The sequence below is a fragment of the Lepus europaeus genome, chromosome 1, assembly GCF_033115175.1.
Source record: "Lepus europaeus isolate LE1 chromosome 1, mLepTim1.pri, whole genome shotgun sequence".
NCBI lineage: Eukaryota > Metazoa > Chordata > Mammalia > Lagomorpha > Leporidae > Lepus > Lepus europaeus.
This window is the reverse complement of record NC_084827.1, coordinates 16,461,579-16,478,940: the sequence shown is the minus strand read 5'-3', so window position 1 is coordinate 16,478,940 and position 17,362 is coordinate 16,461,579. Positions and strand designations below refer to the sequence as shown.

The following is a 17,362-nucleotide window of genomic DNA, read 5'->3' as shown; positions in this document are numbered from 1 at the left end:
AGTTCGAGTCTCAGCTGCTCCACTTCCAATCCAGTTCTCTGCTATGACCTGGGAAAGCAGTGAACGATGGCCCAAGTGTTTCAGCCCTTTCACCCACATGGAAGATCTGGAAGAAGCTTCTGGCTCCTGGCTTCAAATCTGCCCAGCTGTAGCCATTGCAGTCATCTGGGGAGTGAACCAGGGGATGGAAGACCTTTCTCTCTGTCTCTCCTTCCCTGTCTGTAACTCTATCTCTCAAATAAATAAAATCTAAGAGAGAGAGAGAGAGAGAGAGAGAGAGAGAGATGCATTCAGCTCTCTCTCATAATCTCTCTGCCCCTGGAGCAGGTGAAGCCTTCTGTCATGTTCAGTTGCAGCTAGAAGGGACTGTCTCAGCACCAGCAGCCCACCGACCTCCCTGTGGACCTGGGGCTGAGCACGTGACACACACACAGCCCGGCAGACACAGCCTCTGGCCTGGCTCTGGTTTTCCAAGTTGAGGTTCCCTTCCCTGGCTCACAGCAGCTCTCCCATCTCCTTTGTGACACGAGCAGCGGGCTTTCCAGAACCTCCCAGAAGGGATGCACTCTGAGTTTTTAGCTCCAGCATCTGGGCGACACCCAGCCCCTTCTCTCTCCTCCCCCCACCCTGCTGGGTTGACACAGGAACTCTGGTGTCAGACACCCCATCTGTCTGCCTCACAGTAACCCCCTCTGTCTCCTCTCTTGGGGTCGCCAGGGTGCCAGCGCCCCTGAGACCTGCTTGGCAGGCACTCTTGCTTTATGAAGGGAAACTTACACTGCTTAAGTGAACCAAGACACGTTTTCCTCGCATGGAATTCCACCAAGGTTTGAGCAGGAGTCAAAAATCAAATGAGGACAAGTACATACTTGTACCTGATGGGCAAATGTTCCCGTCTTCTCCCCAAATTAAGATGACAGCACAGATGTTTTTCTCAAGCGAGCTGAATAATATTTTAAGTGGACAAGAAGCAGCAAAGGGGAAAGAAAAGAAACACAGGTGGACTAGACGCCGAGAGCTGACCTCGGAGGCGTCCATGTCGCTTGAAGAATCATTACAAATAGCACCGTTTTAGAGACGAGCAGAAGTTTAACAGAGAAGGGCAGATGCTTTTCCTGTCAGGTCCCAAGGGCCATCGGCCAGGCCACACCAGGAGCCAAGCCACTCATCTCGCCTGTGGTCACACAGCAAGGCTGCACCCTGACATCGGCTCACCCCTCGGGTCCCACAGGCCCCAGGAGGGCCCCTCAACCAAACCCTCTGGTTCCCAGTGGCCCTGCTCCCTGCTTCCTGATTTGGTGGCGGGCCCCTTCCGTGGCACCAAGCACACAGCAGAGTCCTCATGGATCCAGCTTCCCCTCCCATTCCTTCTCTAGGCAAGTGCCATCTTCCCCTGTGCGTTCACTGGACTGCTCCGAGTGGCGGCTCTCACTGTGCCAACCCCTAGAGACATGAAGGGGCTAGAAGCAGGGCTCTCCTGAAATCCCGTATCTACACCAAAGGCAGAACAGCTCCTCACGCTCTCCCTGCCCTTCCCCTGGACCTAATCTGAACTCCCAGGACAGTGATGTCCAGGCTGGGTTCCTCAGAATCACGGCACCCATCTGATACTATGCACACCATGCTGCAGCCTTGGCTGTGACCAGCACACGCGACATTACTGAGCCCATCCCCCGCTCTCCCCAGCACTCCCACCCAGGACAAGGAGCCAGTAAGGATCAGAACAGAGGGTCCCAATAGAGGATCTATGCTTCGGCTCCAGCTTCGACTCCCAGGCACTCAGAGCGTTTGAACTGCGGATGATCTGAGCGCCCTGAGACCCAAGACGCAATGAACTCACTGGGGAAGACGGGCATGCATGCTACAGGCCCCCGGGTCCTCGCCCTCCACGCCCCACCAGCCCAAGCCTGCAGACTCACCGCGCTGCTACAGGGGATGTCCTTCACCTTGAGCCAGGCCAGGTCCAGCGTGCCCTCACCCCGGTAGCAGGACTGTAGCCGCTCCTTAATGCGGTCGTTGATCTGCTTCAAGATGAAGATGCACAGGGCCGACTCGTCCAGGGACTTCATCTTCCGCTTCTGGCCCTTGGAGAAGACGGTGAAGAGCAGGTGGTCGTCCAGATGCACCCCAAGGTTGCGGGCGAGCACGGCCCCGGCCTTGGACAGGTAGGCGGCCTGCAGCAGGCGGTACTCCACCCCGTTGTGCTCACAGCCGATGGGCACCTCCACATAGGAGTTGAAGGCCGTGTCCTCCTTACACAGCCTCACCAGCTTGGACGTGTACACCTGCTCCTTTGTGGTGGAGCCTGGGGGAGACACCATCTCGGGCTGAAGCGTCAAAAAGTAGACAAAATTGCCGCTGCTGAAACCGTAGACGTAGTAGATATCGAAGTCGGGGATGACCGTGAACGTGTCGGACGGGATCTTGATCATGGAGGCCACAAACTCGTCGTGGAAGACGTAGGCGAACATGCCGTCCGCCTCCGAGTTCTTGGTCAGCTTCCGGCTGGAGATGGTGGGGAAGTACTCGGGCTTGCCGTCCACAGCCGTGGCGATGAACAGCTTATCGTCCAGGTTGCTGTAGGAGACGATGACGCCGAAGACGGCGCCGCTGCCATTGGCGCCCGACAGGTAGTGCTCCTTCTTGTGGAAGGGCTCGGCCAGCTTGAAGAGGTCGTCCAGCCTCAGGAGCTTGCAGACGCCCTGAAACAGGCTCCCGCACGCGATCAGCCGGTTCTCCTTGTAGTCGATGAGCAGCATCTTGTTGACGTTGTTGGTGGTGGTCAGAGGCTCCACGCACGTCTGCACGATGCGGGGTGGGTAGCACTTGGGGTTGTCCTCGTCCGGCCCCGTCTGGTGGGTCACCAAGACCTTCAGGTCACTGGACAGCTTGTAGATCCGGTTGACGGCCCCCAGGTAGATGTGCCCTGTCCTCTCGTCCACCACCAGGTGATTGAAGCTCTCGGCGGGCTCCCCTCGGAAGGTGGCAAAAGAGCGCTTCTGGGCCAGCGCGGGCGGCTGCCGGGACAGCAGCGTGCAGGAGCCCATGCCCACCATCAGGAGGTGGGAGAGCAGGCAAGTCCAGTTCCAGGGCATGGCTTTCATCTCAGAGCGGAGACGGGCAACACAGCAGCACTCGGCCACAGCTATCCTCGGCGAGGGGGCGCACAAGTCAGCAGGGCAGTGTCCCCTAGAGGAGAAAGGAAAGGCTATGAAGGTGGAGAGCCAGGGCCGGGCGTCGCTCACCCACAGCCTGCCCGGAGCGCCCCCTGGGGTGAGGGAGGGGCAGCCCCAGTGGCCACCTCTGTAATAAAAGTGGAGACTCTGAGGGTGCCTGGGATAACCACCAGCCACTGCTCCTGGAGAGCCTGCCTGTATGTCAGCCCCAGTCCCTCACTGAGCACAGATGTCTCACTTCCCCTTTGCAAGCCCTTCTGGGCTAAGTGTCTTCCATCTGCCCTCCCGATCCACCGTCTCCACCCTGTGTTCCCCAGGGGAGCTGACCTGTGTGCACCCAACAACAGGTCAGGTGCAGCTGTAGAAGCCCGGAGGGAGGAGAGGCAGGGAAAGGAAGCAGCACACGGCCTGCCCTGGCTCTGAGCCTCATGGGAGGGAGCTGCACAGCCTCTCCACACCACCAGCCACCTCCAGGTTCTGTGAACCAGCTCCCGCCGGACCCTAAGTGCCCAAGAGGCAGCGACAGGGGCTGCGTGCTTACTCTCCCCAAATACCGTGCTGCCCCTACTTTTATAAAGGGTCCCTTTGTTACGCTTTGCACCAGTAACTGAAACTGCTGGGACCCTGACTTGTACAGGAAGCAAATGCTATCTTGTCCCCATTTTGCAGCCTGGGAAAATGAGTTTGGGGCAGTTATGTGGCTCGCACAGCTAAACACGGTAGCGGCAGGTACAAACTCTAGTAAGCTCATAGCCAGCTCTCATTCTGAATATCTCAGTTTATCATGGTCTTGCTGGAGGCTGTGTAGCTGGAACTGTGCAGATTCATTTTATTTATTTGAAAGGCAGAGTTACAGAGGGGCAGAGGCGCAGAGAGAGAGAGAGAGAGAGAGAGAGAGAGAGAGAGAGGTCTTCCATCTGCTGGTTCACTCCCTAGATGGCCACAAGGGTCGGAGCTGCACCGATCTAAAGCCAGGAGCCAGGAGGTTCTTCCAGGTCTCCTATGAGGGTGCAGGGGCCCAAGGACCTGGGCCATCTTCCATTTCTTTCCCAGACCATAGCAGAGAGCTGGATCGGAAGTGGAGCAGCTGGGACTCGAACTGGCGCCCATATGGGATGCTGGCACTGCAGGTGGTAGCTTCACCCACTACACCACAGCACTGGCCCCTGGACCCGATCTCGTAGGCAGTCCACTCCAGATCCAGCCTCTGCCTCTCCGAATCTGGGGTTTGCAACAGCTGTGCCCCCTCTTCCAGACGGTGCAGGGAGGCCACATCCTCCAACCATTCTGACTGTGGCAGCCACCAGGCCCTCTGGCTACAATGCCCAGCCCTGGCCCTAATGTCATTTTAACAAGGCCGATCTTGGCTGTCTCCCATAGTGGGGCCTCCTCTGAGAGCTTTTCATTCAAGGGAGAGAAAAAACTGTTTTAGGAAGAAAGCGGTCAAGTAAATAATGGAGTCTCTGAGGAGCCAAATCGCTTTCCGTCCTGACAGTGCCCTTCAACTCTACCCAAGGTGCCTTCTGCATTGTATCCAGCACACGGCTCCACGTTCCTCTCAGTACAGGAGACTCGGAGCAGGGTTTGCCAGGGTCTTATTTGGGAGCATCTTGGCTCTTGGGAATTTCACACATTTTCTCCTAAACTCAAAAACAGGGACTGAGAAGGGGGAAAACCATTAAGCCACCACAACCTCCCTGGCAGGAGAGACCACTAGCTTGGGTAGAAACCAAGAGAGAAAATCAAAGACTAAAGGAAGCATCAGGGGAGGAAGGTTCTCGCAGGTAGAGCAGCCAACCAACGGCAGTGCTGTTAGCCCAAGGCCTTCACTCATTCACCCAAGAGGCAAGAGTTAGCTCAGAGAACACACTACACATGCAAGAGACATGGGGTCCAGAGATGGGCGTCTCAGAGAATCTATAGCTAAGTCCTGTGGATGCACCCGGAAGCTCCATTCTTGCACAAGGGGAGAAGCCATGGGGATGCTTTGGAATGCTCTGGAAGGGTGAATCAGGAAAGCAGACTTCCAGCTGGGGGTACGCTGCAGGAGGACTTGGGGCAAGGGATGGCACTGAGCCAAGCTGTGAACCTGCAAAGAACAGGCCGGGCTGGAAGGCCAAGGCCTTTTCGTAGAGGAGCCAACACAGAGAAAGGTGTGGCACAGCAAACCAGGCACAGACCAGCAGGAGTCTGTCTGGAGAAGACGAGGCAGGCACGGGAGAGCCACAAGGGGGCACAGACATCAAAACGTGCAGTGTGGAGGAAAGAAAGGAGCAACAGCCCCCAAGGGAAGCTACCGCGTTTCTGTCGATTTAGCCTTGGCCTTGGCCAGAGCAGAGTCTGGAGTGGAGGCTGAGTCCAGCGAGGGCTGGGCGGGTCTGTCTCACTCACCACCACCACCACCCCCCCGTGTCCACAGCACCAGAGTAATGGCCCACCACCTACCAGAGGCTGTGTGTGTGTGTTTGTGTATTTTGAGTTAGCTACCATGTTTACAACTAATGTATTTATTTTCATTTTTCTCCACATTTCCACAATCCACTTTTGTACCCACAAGAGGCAAGACTGGGCCAAGCCAAAATCAGGAACTCAATCCAGGTCTCCCACAAGGATGCCAGGGGCCCAAAGTACTTGAGCCACCACCTGCTGCCTCTTGGGGTGCACGGGGCAAGGAGCTGGAATTAGGAACAGTGCCAGAACTCTAGTTCAGGCACCCCACATGGGACGTGGGCATCCCAACCACGGGACAAGTGCCTGTCACCACTCAACAGCTATGTTTTGGCAGGGAGAACGAGGGGCTGGAAGCAAGTGGGAATGTATTTGTGGAGCCTTCTCTGCACCCCAGGCTCATGCAAATGCCTTCAGATAGATGACCAGTCAGCATCACACCTGCTCTCTGAGGTCGGGGTTATCTGACCCATTTTTTTAGTTCAGAAAACTTCAGCTCTTCTAGAATTAGAAAGCATCAAATTTGGAGTTGAAACTCAGGTTTGCGCCACTGCAAAATCCATACTCTTTCCAGAAATGTGTGGTTGCAGAGCCTAGAATATACTGAGAATTCATAAAAATTCCAAACACAGAAACGTCAGGACATCACCTCCCAAGAGCAGGAGGAAGCAAAGTCGCCCTGACCCACAGGGCACCACCTGGAAGATAACGCCTATCAGGTGGGCGCTATCACCGCCTCCCTTTGCCTCCACAAGTGTTAGCAATGTACAGCACCTGGCACAGGGCCTCTGCCTGGCACACAGTAAGTGCTTACAAACCAACAGTGCTGTTGTCGCTGCCAGCAAGGCGGAAATGGGACAGGACCTGCAGGCACACCTCAACTGGAGTGATGAGAAGCCACGATGGTTCATCTTGTACTGACTGTGCAGACCCAAGAGCCAGAGAAGAACCCAGAAGGTGTTGCTCTGAAAGAGAATAGCCCACTTAATGAGTCCCAATCCCTGATCTTACAGACAAGGGAGGTGAAATCCAGAGAAGTCAAATGAATTTGTCAGAAGCCATGTAGACTTAGAGGTGCTCAGGCCTCCGAGTCCCAGACCAGAGCTCTCTCCATGGCCATGGCCTCTCTGCTGACTTTTGAACCTGCTCCAGCAGCTGCTCCCTGGCCTTTGTCTAAAAGAGGCACTCTTTGGGCACCCTCCACTCTGCTGGCAAACACAGCCTCAAAACATGTGTTCCAACCACCCAGTTCCAGCAGGGCTGGCAATAATCCTCCTTCCAGACAGGCAGGTGCACATCGGGGCTCAGCCGCCAACTCTTGTGGCGGGAACTTTCAGCAGTCCCTGTGTCCACACGTGCCACGCACATGGCCTGCCTCTCTGTGTCTGCTCACAGATCCCCAGCCACGGTCTGCGTGCAGCGAGGCAAGCAAGCCTGTAATTGTGAACTTAACAAGCAGAAAGGTGCAGGGCTCACTCTCCATCTCCTATCAGGCACTGAAGTGGAGTGCAGTCATGCATCTCAAACATCTACCACCCTCATCTGGGGACAGGGAGCTGACTACACCCACAGGGGAGGAGGGCCAGGGAAGCAGTGACATTGGGTGAGAATAGCCAGCCCCTAGGTTCACACGCTGCAGGAAACACTGGTTCAAAAATAAGCAACGGAGAACTGGAGGGAACAAGGATGGGGGCTCCAGCCTGCTTCACCAGCACCCCCACTGGATCCCTGCAGAGGTGACCCAATAGCAGCCACCCCACCCCAGCTCCGGGCCCCCCCAGTAGGCACAGTCACTCGTTCACTGCTAGTAGGGCTGCCTAAGGCTTCTCCAATATGACAAACTTGGAGCTTTCCGTGGAGTCTCCCTTCTGAGCCATCGAACCTTGTAAGCAATGACCGCAACCAGCAAGTCCCCACCCCAAATTCAGATCCTACCAACACTTCACTTTCAAATGATCATTTAGCTGACTTTAAAACACAGCGTGAGAGGTAACAAGCAGAGCACACCCTCCCGTGGCAAATAACAGGACTGACTCACACCCCAGATTTCCCCCAAAGCATCCCTGAACCAGGCAGGGTGGGAAAGGGGGCCAGAGGCAGGAGACCTGCAGGACCCTGAATCAAAGCCAAATACACTGCCATTCCCCTTCCTCTGAAATCAGATTTTACTTCTGAGTGGTCTCAGGAGAGCTGGGACTCGTTTTTAGAAGCTGATCATCATCATTTTGATTAAAGAAATTGGGGCTGTCTTTGTTTTATGTGGCAAGTTTTGAAGAGCTCAAACTAATTTTCCTGAAATTGCACCATCCTCTCAGATTCCTGAGTGGCAGAGAGAAAGTTATTACAGAGTGGTTTAAAATAGCAATTACCTCGCAGAATCACTTCAGCGCTGGCAGAGTGTTTTCATATACAATACTTGGCTCTGATCTTACTGCTCCTGACGATTCTGTTAGGTCGATGAGGTACTTGCAAGTGTATCCCCTTTACAGAGAAGGAAACTGAGGCACGAGCAGGTGCAGATCCTGGCCTCAGCCAGGTCGTCACACACGGCCATGCTGGGTCCCCCACATTTGATCACAGTCTGTTTGCTGGGTGTCCAGGCTGTGGGTCCACCCTGCAGGCTTTGGACAGGGAGCTGTGAGCTCCTTCCTTGGAATCAATCAATCTCAATCTTTCTCTCTCTCTCTCTCTCTTTCTCTCTCAACATGCATATGTTCTGGTCCCTGAAGAACCTTGGCTGACACACTCATGGTCAAACAAGCGGTCGGAGACGCTGGTCCTTGGTCGAGTCAGACACCACACAGGCAACAGACCCTGGCTGAGAAGGCAGACTGGAGGGTTCCAGCCCTTCCACTGGCTGTCACCTTGAGGAAGCACAGGCCTGAGGACTGCTGGCATCAGCCCGTGCCCACGGGGGTGGGAGGAGGGCTAGGAGCAGAGCTCAGGCAGGGATGGAAAGCCCTGGGTCCCTGTCCCAGTGCCATTGTGTGCATGTCTACATCACGTGCAGGAAGCTGGCTCCATGCCTGCCCTTCCAAGTCACCTGAGCCAAAACATTCCCCTCTTCTCATACATCAGTTTGGGCTCAGGTTTCTGACATTTGTGATTGCACGATCCAAACCCAGGCTCAGAAAAACCCAGAAGAGTCCATGCCCTTCACCACCTCCTAACAGACCATTCCGCCACAGGAAGAGCTGAGCAAGCCAGACTGTTGCATGCCCATGGCCACAGAGAGGAAGTATAGTTTGACACAGAGCAGTGTTGTCCCAGGTGAGACAGGGCAGTGTATGTGTGTGTGTGTGTGTGTGTCTTTAATATGCAAACACAGTGCTCCCCCTATCTTTCTGAATATTTTCCTTAAGGGTCACACCCGCAGACCTCTGGGAAAATCTCCACCTGTTCAGGCTTCCATGTTCAGATTGGCTCGTTATTCAAGTGAAGCCTTCCCCAATCCTGGCACAGGGCTACCATGCACCTGTCGTGTCAGTGCACGAAGCAGTACCTACTACGGTGTCCCATTTTGTATGGTATTATATTTGTCCTCGATGTTCCTCAACAACAAGGATCATGTATTTTTCCCACCACTATTTTCTCTACTTCTAAGCCGCGAGCCTGACATGCAGTGGGTGTGTAATAAGTACCCACTGTTTATGGCTACAGCATCAGAGTTTGAGACGTGCAGGCGACAGCACTGGTGCCTAAGGTACAAAGTAACGTCTGGTGCTGGGCCAGCCAACAGCTCAAACAGGGACCAAACTAACAAAGATGGTTTTAGCCTGCTCCCATCAGGGCATATAAATACTTAACATCATCAGCTCTATCCTTGTAACCCATGAGTTCAAACACATGGGAGAAACTACACCTTTTTTTTTTTTTTTTGGACAGGCTGAGTGGACAATGAGAGAGACAGAGAGAAAGGTCTTCCTTTGCCATTGGTTCACCCTGCAATGGCTGCCGCGGCTGGCGCACCACACTGATCCGAAGGCTGCACTCCCGGGCCACAGCAGAGAGCTGGCCTGGAAGAGGGGCAACAGGGACAGAATCCGGCGCCCCGACCGGGACTAGAACCCGGTATACCAGCGCCACTAGGCAGAGGATTAGCCTGTTGAGCTGTGGCACCAGCCAAAACTACACCTTTCATACGTGATTTACAAGGAGGCTGACCCATCCAGCAGCCAGAATACGTAGTCACTTTGAGTCTGCAAACAAGACTTTGAGGACGACCACCCCACTCAGCAAAGGAAATCAATTCTGTGAAGGAGACGGACTCGGCCTGGAAATGAACTTGCAACAAGGACAACCTAGACAGCGCAGGAGACAGAGTTGCTGGAAGTCAGCAGGCAGCTGTGCCCGAAGCCAAGGACTGTGATCGACCACGCAGAGTCCTGGCGGAGTGCAGGCGGCACAGGGACTCCCGAGCAGATGGTCTCCTAGAGCGTCCTCGGGCTGTCCCACTGGCCAGCTCTGCAGAACGTACCTTCCAGCCCCCACTAGAAACCAGGAACTTCCACACAGTAACTGTCGGGGGGGGGGGGGCGGGGGTCAGGATGCTAACTCTGCACCAAACAGGTGCTCCCCATGAGGCTGCAGGTGTGAAGTCGGCGGTGAGAGGCAGCCATCATCCTCTGCTCCACACTGTACCCAAGTGTGACTGTGCGAATAGGGAGAGAGCATCGTGGTGACACTGTGCCACGGCAAAGCAGGGAAGAAACACCAGTGTGCGTGTGTTCTTGCTGCTGTTTGAATGCATCTCCCAGATGTCACGTCCTGGAAACTGGGTGATCGTCGGGATTAGATAAGGTCATGAGGGTGGGGGCCCCATGGGTTTATGGGAAGCAGAAGAAAGGCTTCAGCTGACGCACACTTGTTCTGTCTCATCACACGATGGACCCAGCCATGAGACCTTCAGCTGGGCTCCGGCACCAAGCTCTTGGTGCCCCCAGAATTGTGAGGGTCCTCTGACTGATTCAGTCTCAGTCTTGGTTGTTGGTCCTTCGGACTTTGTGTCTTCATGCCTCATTCTTAGGCCTCTGTGTATACTTCACCCAAGCTTGGGGGTTTCACAACACTGACGGGAAAGGGACCTGGATAAGTGGGATGCTGAGGCCCTGGGGGACAGTGGATCCTCGCATTGGAAGAATTCACCTGCTCACCAGGAGCAGCAGCAGGTCAGGGAGAAGCCCTTGCTGTATGGGGCGAAGCTCAGAAACTGTGGATTTGTGTTAGGACACTTAGCACCACCCTTAACTGACACTCACAGAAACACGGGGGGCACAGCTGCACGCTGCAGCTGGCACTCAGCCCTCGAATGCTGGCAGCTCATCGGGACGCTGACCCTGGGGGCATCCCCCTCAGACGTCCACAGCCCCACCTGGTTCCCGAAGCTGGACCACTGGCCATCACGCTCGGAGAGATGAAGACAACGGTGCCAATGTTTGCAGGACACTGGCCTCAGTGGCCTTCCCAAGTGTCAGGGGTGGGGAGGCAGGATGTATATGCAGCTGAGGTCAGTGCGCTGGGGGGGGCCTGAGCAACCTTCAAGGCACCTCCGGGCTGGCTCTCTATTGCATCCAAGAGACACTAGACCCTTAGGGTTCTAAATCTGCAAATAGACAAATGCCTGTTTCAGGTTCATGAGCTCTCCGTTCAGGATAAGAGCCTCAGTAAGTGACAGATATGTGTCCCATCTGTACTTGTCACCTTGGAGGGGAAAGCCAGGAATTGGTTTCTGTAAGTGGGAGCCATGAACTGTGCTTTATGCCTTTCTCTGGAGAACTTTTACACGCACCATCTATGGTCCAGTCTGGTGTTCCCAATGGGGCAGCTGCCATGTACCTGTCCACCTCACTGCCACCAAACCGTGGCTTTCACTGCCACCACTTGCCATGTCCCGGTCTCAGAAGTGAGGGCCACATTCATAAAGGGAACAGGGTGAGTGCAGGTGTCCCAGTGCAATCCATCACCGCGGAGCACCAAGTCACAGGGGCCCACAGCACTGTCCTCGAACAAACCTACGTATACGTGGAGGCCTTGGAAGGGCTCGCTCAGCCCAGGATTCGGGGGGCCTTCCCCCCACCTCCCTGCCACCCTGCCACTTCTCTTCTGAGCAAAGACAAATGTGAGATTGGTGGTTGGGAGCACCGCTGGGGGAAGGGCGTGGGGAAGAGGGAGCCACAGGCCGCCGGGCAACCAGCCGGGTCCTAGAGAAATTCAGCCCCAAGCTTAAGCTACACAGGGCTCCTAATCCTCACTTCCCAGCTGCTGAAAAGAGGCTGGGGGGTCGAGGGGAGGGGGGCGGTGGTCACCATGGATGGAGCCTTTGGAGCCGGCCAGGAGGGGCAGTCTGTGCTCCATTTAGAGGTTTGGTGCCCGGGGCCTCTGCAGCCTCTGCCTCTGGTTTCCACCTGCTCCTGCCCCTGTCCCTCCAGGTCCCCCTGTGCTCAACCTCGAGGCTATGGAGCCACCTCTCCCTGGCCAAGTCTGCGCGCTCAGCGGCCGAGCAGGCGCTGCAACCCCAGACAAGCTCTTTCTGGGCACAGGAGGCGCCCTTTATATTCCAAACACTGTGCCCCGCGTGGGGGAGTCGCTAAGCAGTGGCTTTCTTTACTCCAAGCCTGGCGGTGTGCTTTAAAAACACAGCGCTCCCTAGAGAAGCTTGGCTTGGAGAGAGAAAAATCCTCTGTTTTCTCCAGCTTCTCATTTAAAGAAACAGGCCAGCTGGGGGTGGGGGGCCGGCCGCCCCACCTGAAGGTAGCGGCAAGACCTGCTCTGCAAAAGTGGTGCTGCCTGGCACCAGGGTGGCCACCACCTCCTGGCCTGAGCCCTCTTGGCCCAGCCCACAAGGAATGCTCTGTCCAGGGCCCTCTGGGGGCAGGGCACTGGCTCTCAGTGTTCAGACGGTCTCCTGTTGGCCTCGCGATATGCAGAAACGGAGGGACCTCAGGGTAGGTGGCCAAGACACCCCAAAACTGGGCAAAGAGGCATCTGTTGTCTTGCTGCCCCAAGACCTGGGTGCACAGAGAACGGGCATGGGGCCCACCACACACTGCCAACACTCACCTCTCCACTCAGTTGTCTCACCCACGTGGCCTAGGCTTCTGTCACTGACCGGTTTTGTAATAAAGATTCATTTATAGAAAAGGCGGAGTTACAGGTAGAGAGGGGGAGACAGAGAGAGAGAGAGGGGGGAGAGATCTTACCCTCTGCTGGCTCACTCTCCAAATGCCCACAATAGCCAGGGCTGGGCCAGGTCAAAGCCAGGAGCCAGAAACTCCATCCAGGTCTCCCACATGGTTGGTAGGGACTAAATACGTGGGCCACCTGCTGCTGCTTTCCCAGATACATTAGCAAGGAGCTGGATTCAAAGAGTAGCTGGGACTTGAACTGGAACTCCAATATAGGATGCCAGCCTGGCAAGAGGTGGCTTAGCCCACTGTACCACAATGTCAGCCCCTTAGCTGATTGGTTTTCATCTGGAAATCAGATACACTGCCACCCTCCCAGGCCCAAGCACTGGGCCCACTCCCCCTGACCTCTCAGCCCGATTCCCACACTGAGGCCACACCGGCCATCTCAGCCCCAGAAGCCCTGCACCACCTCTGGGGTCAGAAGACGTTAGATGTTCTCAGCTCACAGCCGCTCCCACTGCAGCCAAGCCACCCATCAGAGCCTCCTCTCTCTGAACCTCCATGGCCAAGATCGCTCCAGCGTCCAGAATGGCCACCGTCTTCAGCTGCCGTGGTTCTGCTAAGGAACCACTCTTCACGCCTGCTTTCCCAGTTCCCCTTTCTGTGTTTCTGGCAATAGGGTGGTGAGCAGACATCACCAAGTTCCTTCTGGGGCCAACTCCAGAAGAAGTGGGAGCGAAACTTGCCCGGCCCCGCAGACCCAGGCCTTCCAACGCTGGCTGGGGCCACCTGTCCACAGGGATGACAGTGACACTTGGGCTGGTTTCTCCTGGAAGACAAAGGGCTGGCATTTCAGGTTCCATCCAGAGAGCTTCCGTATCTCTGCTAAAGTTGGCTTTTTGGTTCCCTAAGTCTAAACTGTGGACGGCTCAGAGCCTTGGCCAGGGTGGAAGAACCAGGCCCAGTCCTCACTCCCTGGGGTCTGCCTCGTGCAATAAGAGAGGCAACCAGGCTGGGCCGCACTTCTCCAGCCCAGGTGTTGGTCCAGCCCACCCAGCCTGCAGAGAGAGGGGCCCCTGCTTCTTTGGGCCTCTGAGTACCTGCACACCAACAGGCTCCTTGATGGGCCAGTCAGCCCCGGGTGTCCAGGCCCTGGAACGGCCCACCCACCTGCAGGCCCAAGGCACCCCCTCTGCAAGTTGACTCTGCCTGCATGATCTGACCCACTTCCCATGGTCCACGAGTTAGAGGAAGACCTGGAATCGAAGTAGACCTTCCTCACTGCAGGTCTGGGAAGGACACTAAATGCAGGGGTTTAGAGAACGCCAGCTGGGTAGCCATGCTCTCAGATCTCTGGGGCCCAACACTGCTCCTGGGGTGACTGACCACCCCTTCACCCCATCACTACCCCCCATCAGAGCACACCTGCTCTCCTCAGCCCAGCTACCTGCCTGCACAAAGCACAGTCTTTGTGTCAGGAAGCCCCCCATGCCACTGAACAATGGCTCCATGGGGGAGTAAGCTATTAGGGACACACTTTGCCAAGTGACAGCATCTCTGTTGCCACCCAATGTCTCCAGGGAGGGGTGCCCCATCCTGTCCCCGCCTTGTCCTTCTACCTCTGCCCTTTCTTTTTCAATTCCAGAGGAAATCAGGAAGTGAACAGTTGTCTCCCTTGCTGGTCTATATTCATGTAATTAGTGCTATTTAATTCCACGATGAGCCAAAGCTCGTAAAATACAAAACATATTTCAGCTGCGTGCTGCAAATCTTGGCAGGAATCTCTACCACAGCCGGAAGCCCAACAGAACTATATTTGCTTCATAAATATATATATACATATATATATATATATATATTCAGAATGACTGCAACAAAGCTTTGGGGCCAAGCACTACTTCTACCTGGAAATATGCAAGGCAGTAGCAAAACAAGGGATTTTACGAGTATATCTCAAAGTTTGCAAGTTATCTCCACCATCATGACAACACTGCATTTTTAAAACACGGAGTACTGCTCAAGTTACAGTATTCGATGTCAACCCTCAGAAGCAGGTTCTTCCTAATCCAATGACTGACAGGTGCTCTAAGGGTTGGGGTCCCCAGACACTGGACAGGAGGTCATCTTGCCTCCCCCCATATGCCAGGCACACACCTGTGAGTCCGATGGTCCAGGAGACAACAGGAGCTACTAGCAGTGATTCCAAATTAACTAACACAGTCCCATCTCCCAGCTCCTTTTCCCCTGCCCATCTCTTCACAACCTGACCTCACCTTATTTCTAGATCCACGGCAGCAACAGGAAATCTTACCCCCTATCCTGCCACTGTCTCACATGGTGAAGCAGCCGACATGTCATTCTCCCAGGAGCCCAAAACGGGGAACGGCAACAGATGGGTCCTCAGCCCTCAAATCAACACCTCTAGGAGCTGCCACAGCACCCTGAGCATGCTCTGTGGACAGAATCCCAGGTGCTCCGTGCAATCACCTGCCAGCACTTGCCCCCTCCCCCTGCAACACAGCCAAGTCCCGCCCCCACAATCACCACCAGCTCTCATTGGTGCAACATTTGGTTTTCCACATACTCCTTCACATGCAACACACATTTGTGTGAGGCTCCAAGATCATCCAGCTCTTCTTTGCCTTACAGTGGGGTTTTATCCATAATAAATCCATCATAAGTCAAAAATGGTGTTAGCCACAAGCCCATGCAATACCCCAATGGGCCCACTATAAGCCGAAAGATCTACGTTGAGCAAGCTCAAGCCAAGGATCACCTGTGTGTGTAACCGTTCCTGCTGAACCCACGATGTTTACCGCCCAATTGAAGCTCAGAGAATTCCCTTCACCTGCCCGAAGTCGTGTCCCTCCTATGTCCACACCTCAGTTCTTGGTTTACCTCCCTCTAAACCATAAAGCCACCATCAGAGTCCCATGGAGACGGTGCATCAAAAGTGGGAGTGGGGTAAGTCAGTTAACTGAGAGGAGAGGGGGCCTTCCAGCCTACTGTGTGTAAAAACTCAACTTTCTGTACTGCCATCACCTTGCTCAGCCTTGAAAACTGGCACGTGACAGAGCCCAGGAGGTGGCACAATTGGACAAGTCCTGGGTGGCCAAAGGACAGTGTGGGAAGGCCATGCAGCAGGCAGGGAGATGGCCGTGCTATTCACGCATTGACTGACAACACATATTCCGCTCCCAGCAGCCTGACTTCCTTGCGTGCAGCCAGGAACGAGACACCAAGGTGTTTGATCTCACAGAGCTTACATGTCATAGGGAGGAGACAGACAGCAAACAAGGAAAACAGCAATGTTCAGAGAGGCTTAAGACCTCAAAGAGAAAGCAAAGTCAATTGCTACAGAGTAACGGTTGCAGGCAGAGCCCTCTGAGGAGTTGCTTGCAAGGAACGCGGGCCAGGTGGATACAGTCACGCCAAGATTTGGTGGAAGTGCATTCTAGGCCAGGGCAAAGTGAGTGCCAAGACTCAGGAAGGCACAGACTTGGGAAGGCAAAGGCCAAGAAGTCCGGAGGGCTGGCAGGTGTTGAGTATGGAAGAATGAGTGAGAGGGTCAGAGAGGGAGGGAGCTGGCAGGTGCTGGAGGGCACTGAAAAACCACTGGAAGCCATTTGGATTTCATTCCACGTGGTACGGGCAGCCATGAAAAGGGTTTAAGCCACACTGAGATAACGGTCAGATTTATGGCTGTCAAGCTCAGTGTGGCTGCTGAGTGGAGAAGGGTTTGGGAGAGGAGACCTGTGGTGGGTCTCTGAAGGGTGTTGGTAGCCTGCCTCAGGTGCCAGAGGTGGGAAGGGATAATGGTCGCTCCAACAGGGTTTGCTTGTGATTACAGAGATGTGAATCAAACACACCTCCATGGTCCTGTGCTGGAGCACCTGGGTGGATGGTGGTGCCATTCTGGGGAGGAACAGAGCAAAGAGACATCAAGGGCACGGTTGTCTGCGGAGCCCACTCTGCACAGAATCGTGCTCAAGGGGAACCAGGGATGTGGCACAGAGAGCTGGGCTGTGCAGCCTGTGAACAGAGATTTACCTAGAAGCTCTCAAGAGGATGCTCGGAGCATCCTTTTATTCCAGGTGAGAAACTGATTCTCAATAACCAAGATGAAGGGAGGCGGAGGTATGGACCTAGGTAAAGCCCCATTGGGTTGAGGGGCTTGGAGGGTGACACCAGTGACAGGATTTCACTCAGGAACCCAGAACGTTACGCCTGTCTTTTGTGAAAAAAAGAAATTCTCAGAACGTCCACTGTACCCAGGGGAAGTTCCAAATGTTTATGCACCATAGGCTAGTTTGCAAGCTTCCTAAATGGCCAGCCAAAATGAGTAACAGAAGCAAGGAAGCTGCCCTACACTCAGGCTGCAGGGGCCTGAGTCCCCAGTCGTGCAAACCAGCAAAGGTCCAAAGGCTGCTCTGAAGGAATTAGACGAAGGGCAAGGCTCTTTACAAAACACTAATGTTTTCAAGGAACGTGGAGAAATACATGTACCGTGATGTTTCCCATCTTAACCACTGTTAAGTACATTCGCATCGTTGTGCAACCATCACCACCACCCATCTCCAGAACTCTGCACCTTGTAAAACTGAGACCTCG

The 17,362-nt window shown here is 54.7% G+C and overlaps 1 protein-coding gene across 1 annotated transcript in view; it reads right to left on the bottom strand.

The window, feature by feature from the left end:
- PLXNA4 (plexin A4) overlaps nt 1-17,362 on the bottom strand; it is a 420,485-nt gene that overhangs the window by 351,810 nt on the left and 51,313 nt on the right. The window contains exon 2 of the mRNA XM_062198967.1: nt 1,920-3,189. Within this exon, the coding sequence (XP_062054951.1) occupies nt 1,920-3,104 (1,185 nt within the window). The 5' untranslated portion in view covers nt 3,105-3,189. The remainder of the gene's footprint in view (nt 1-1,919; nt 3,190-17,362) is intronic.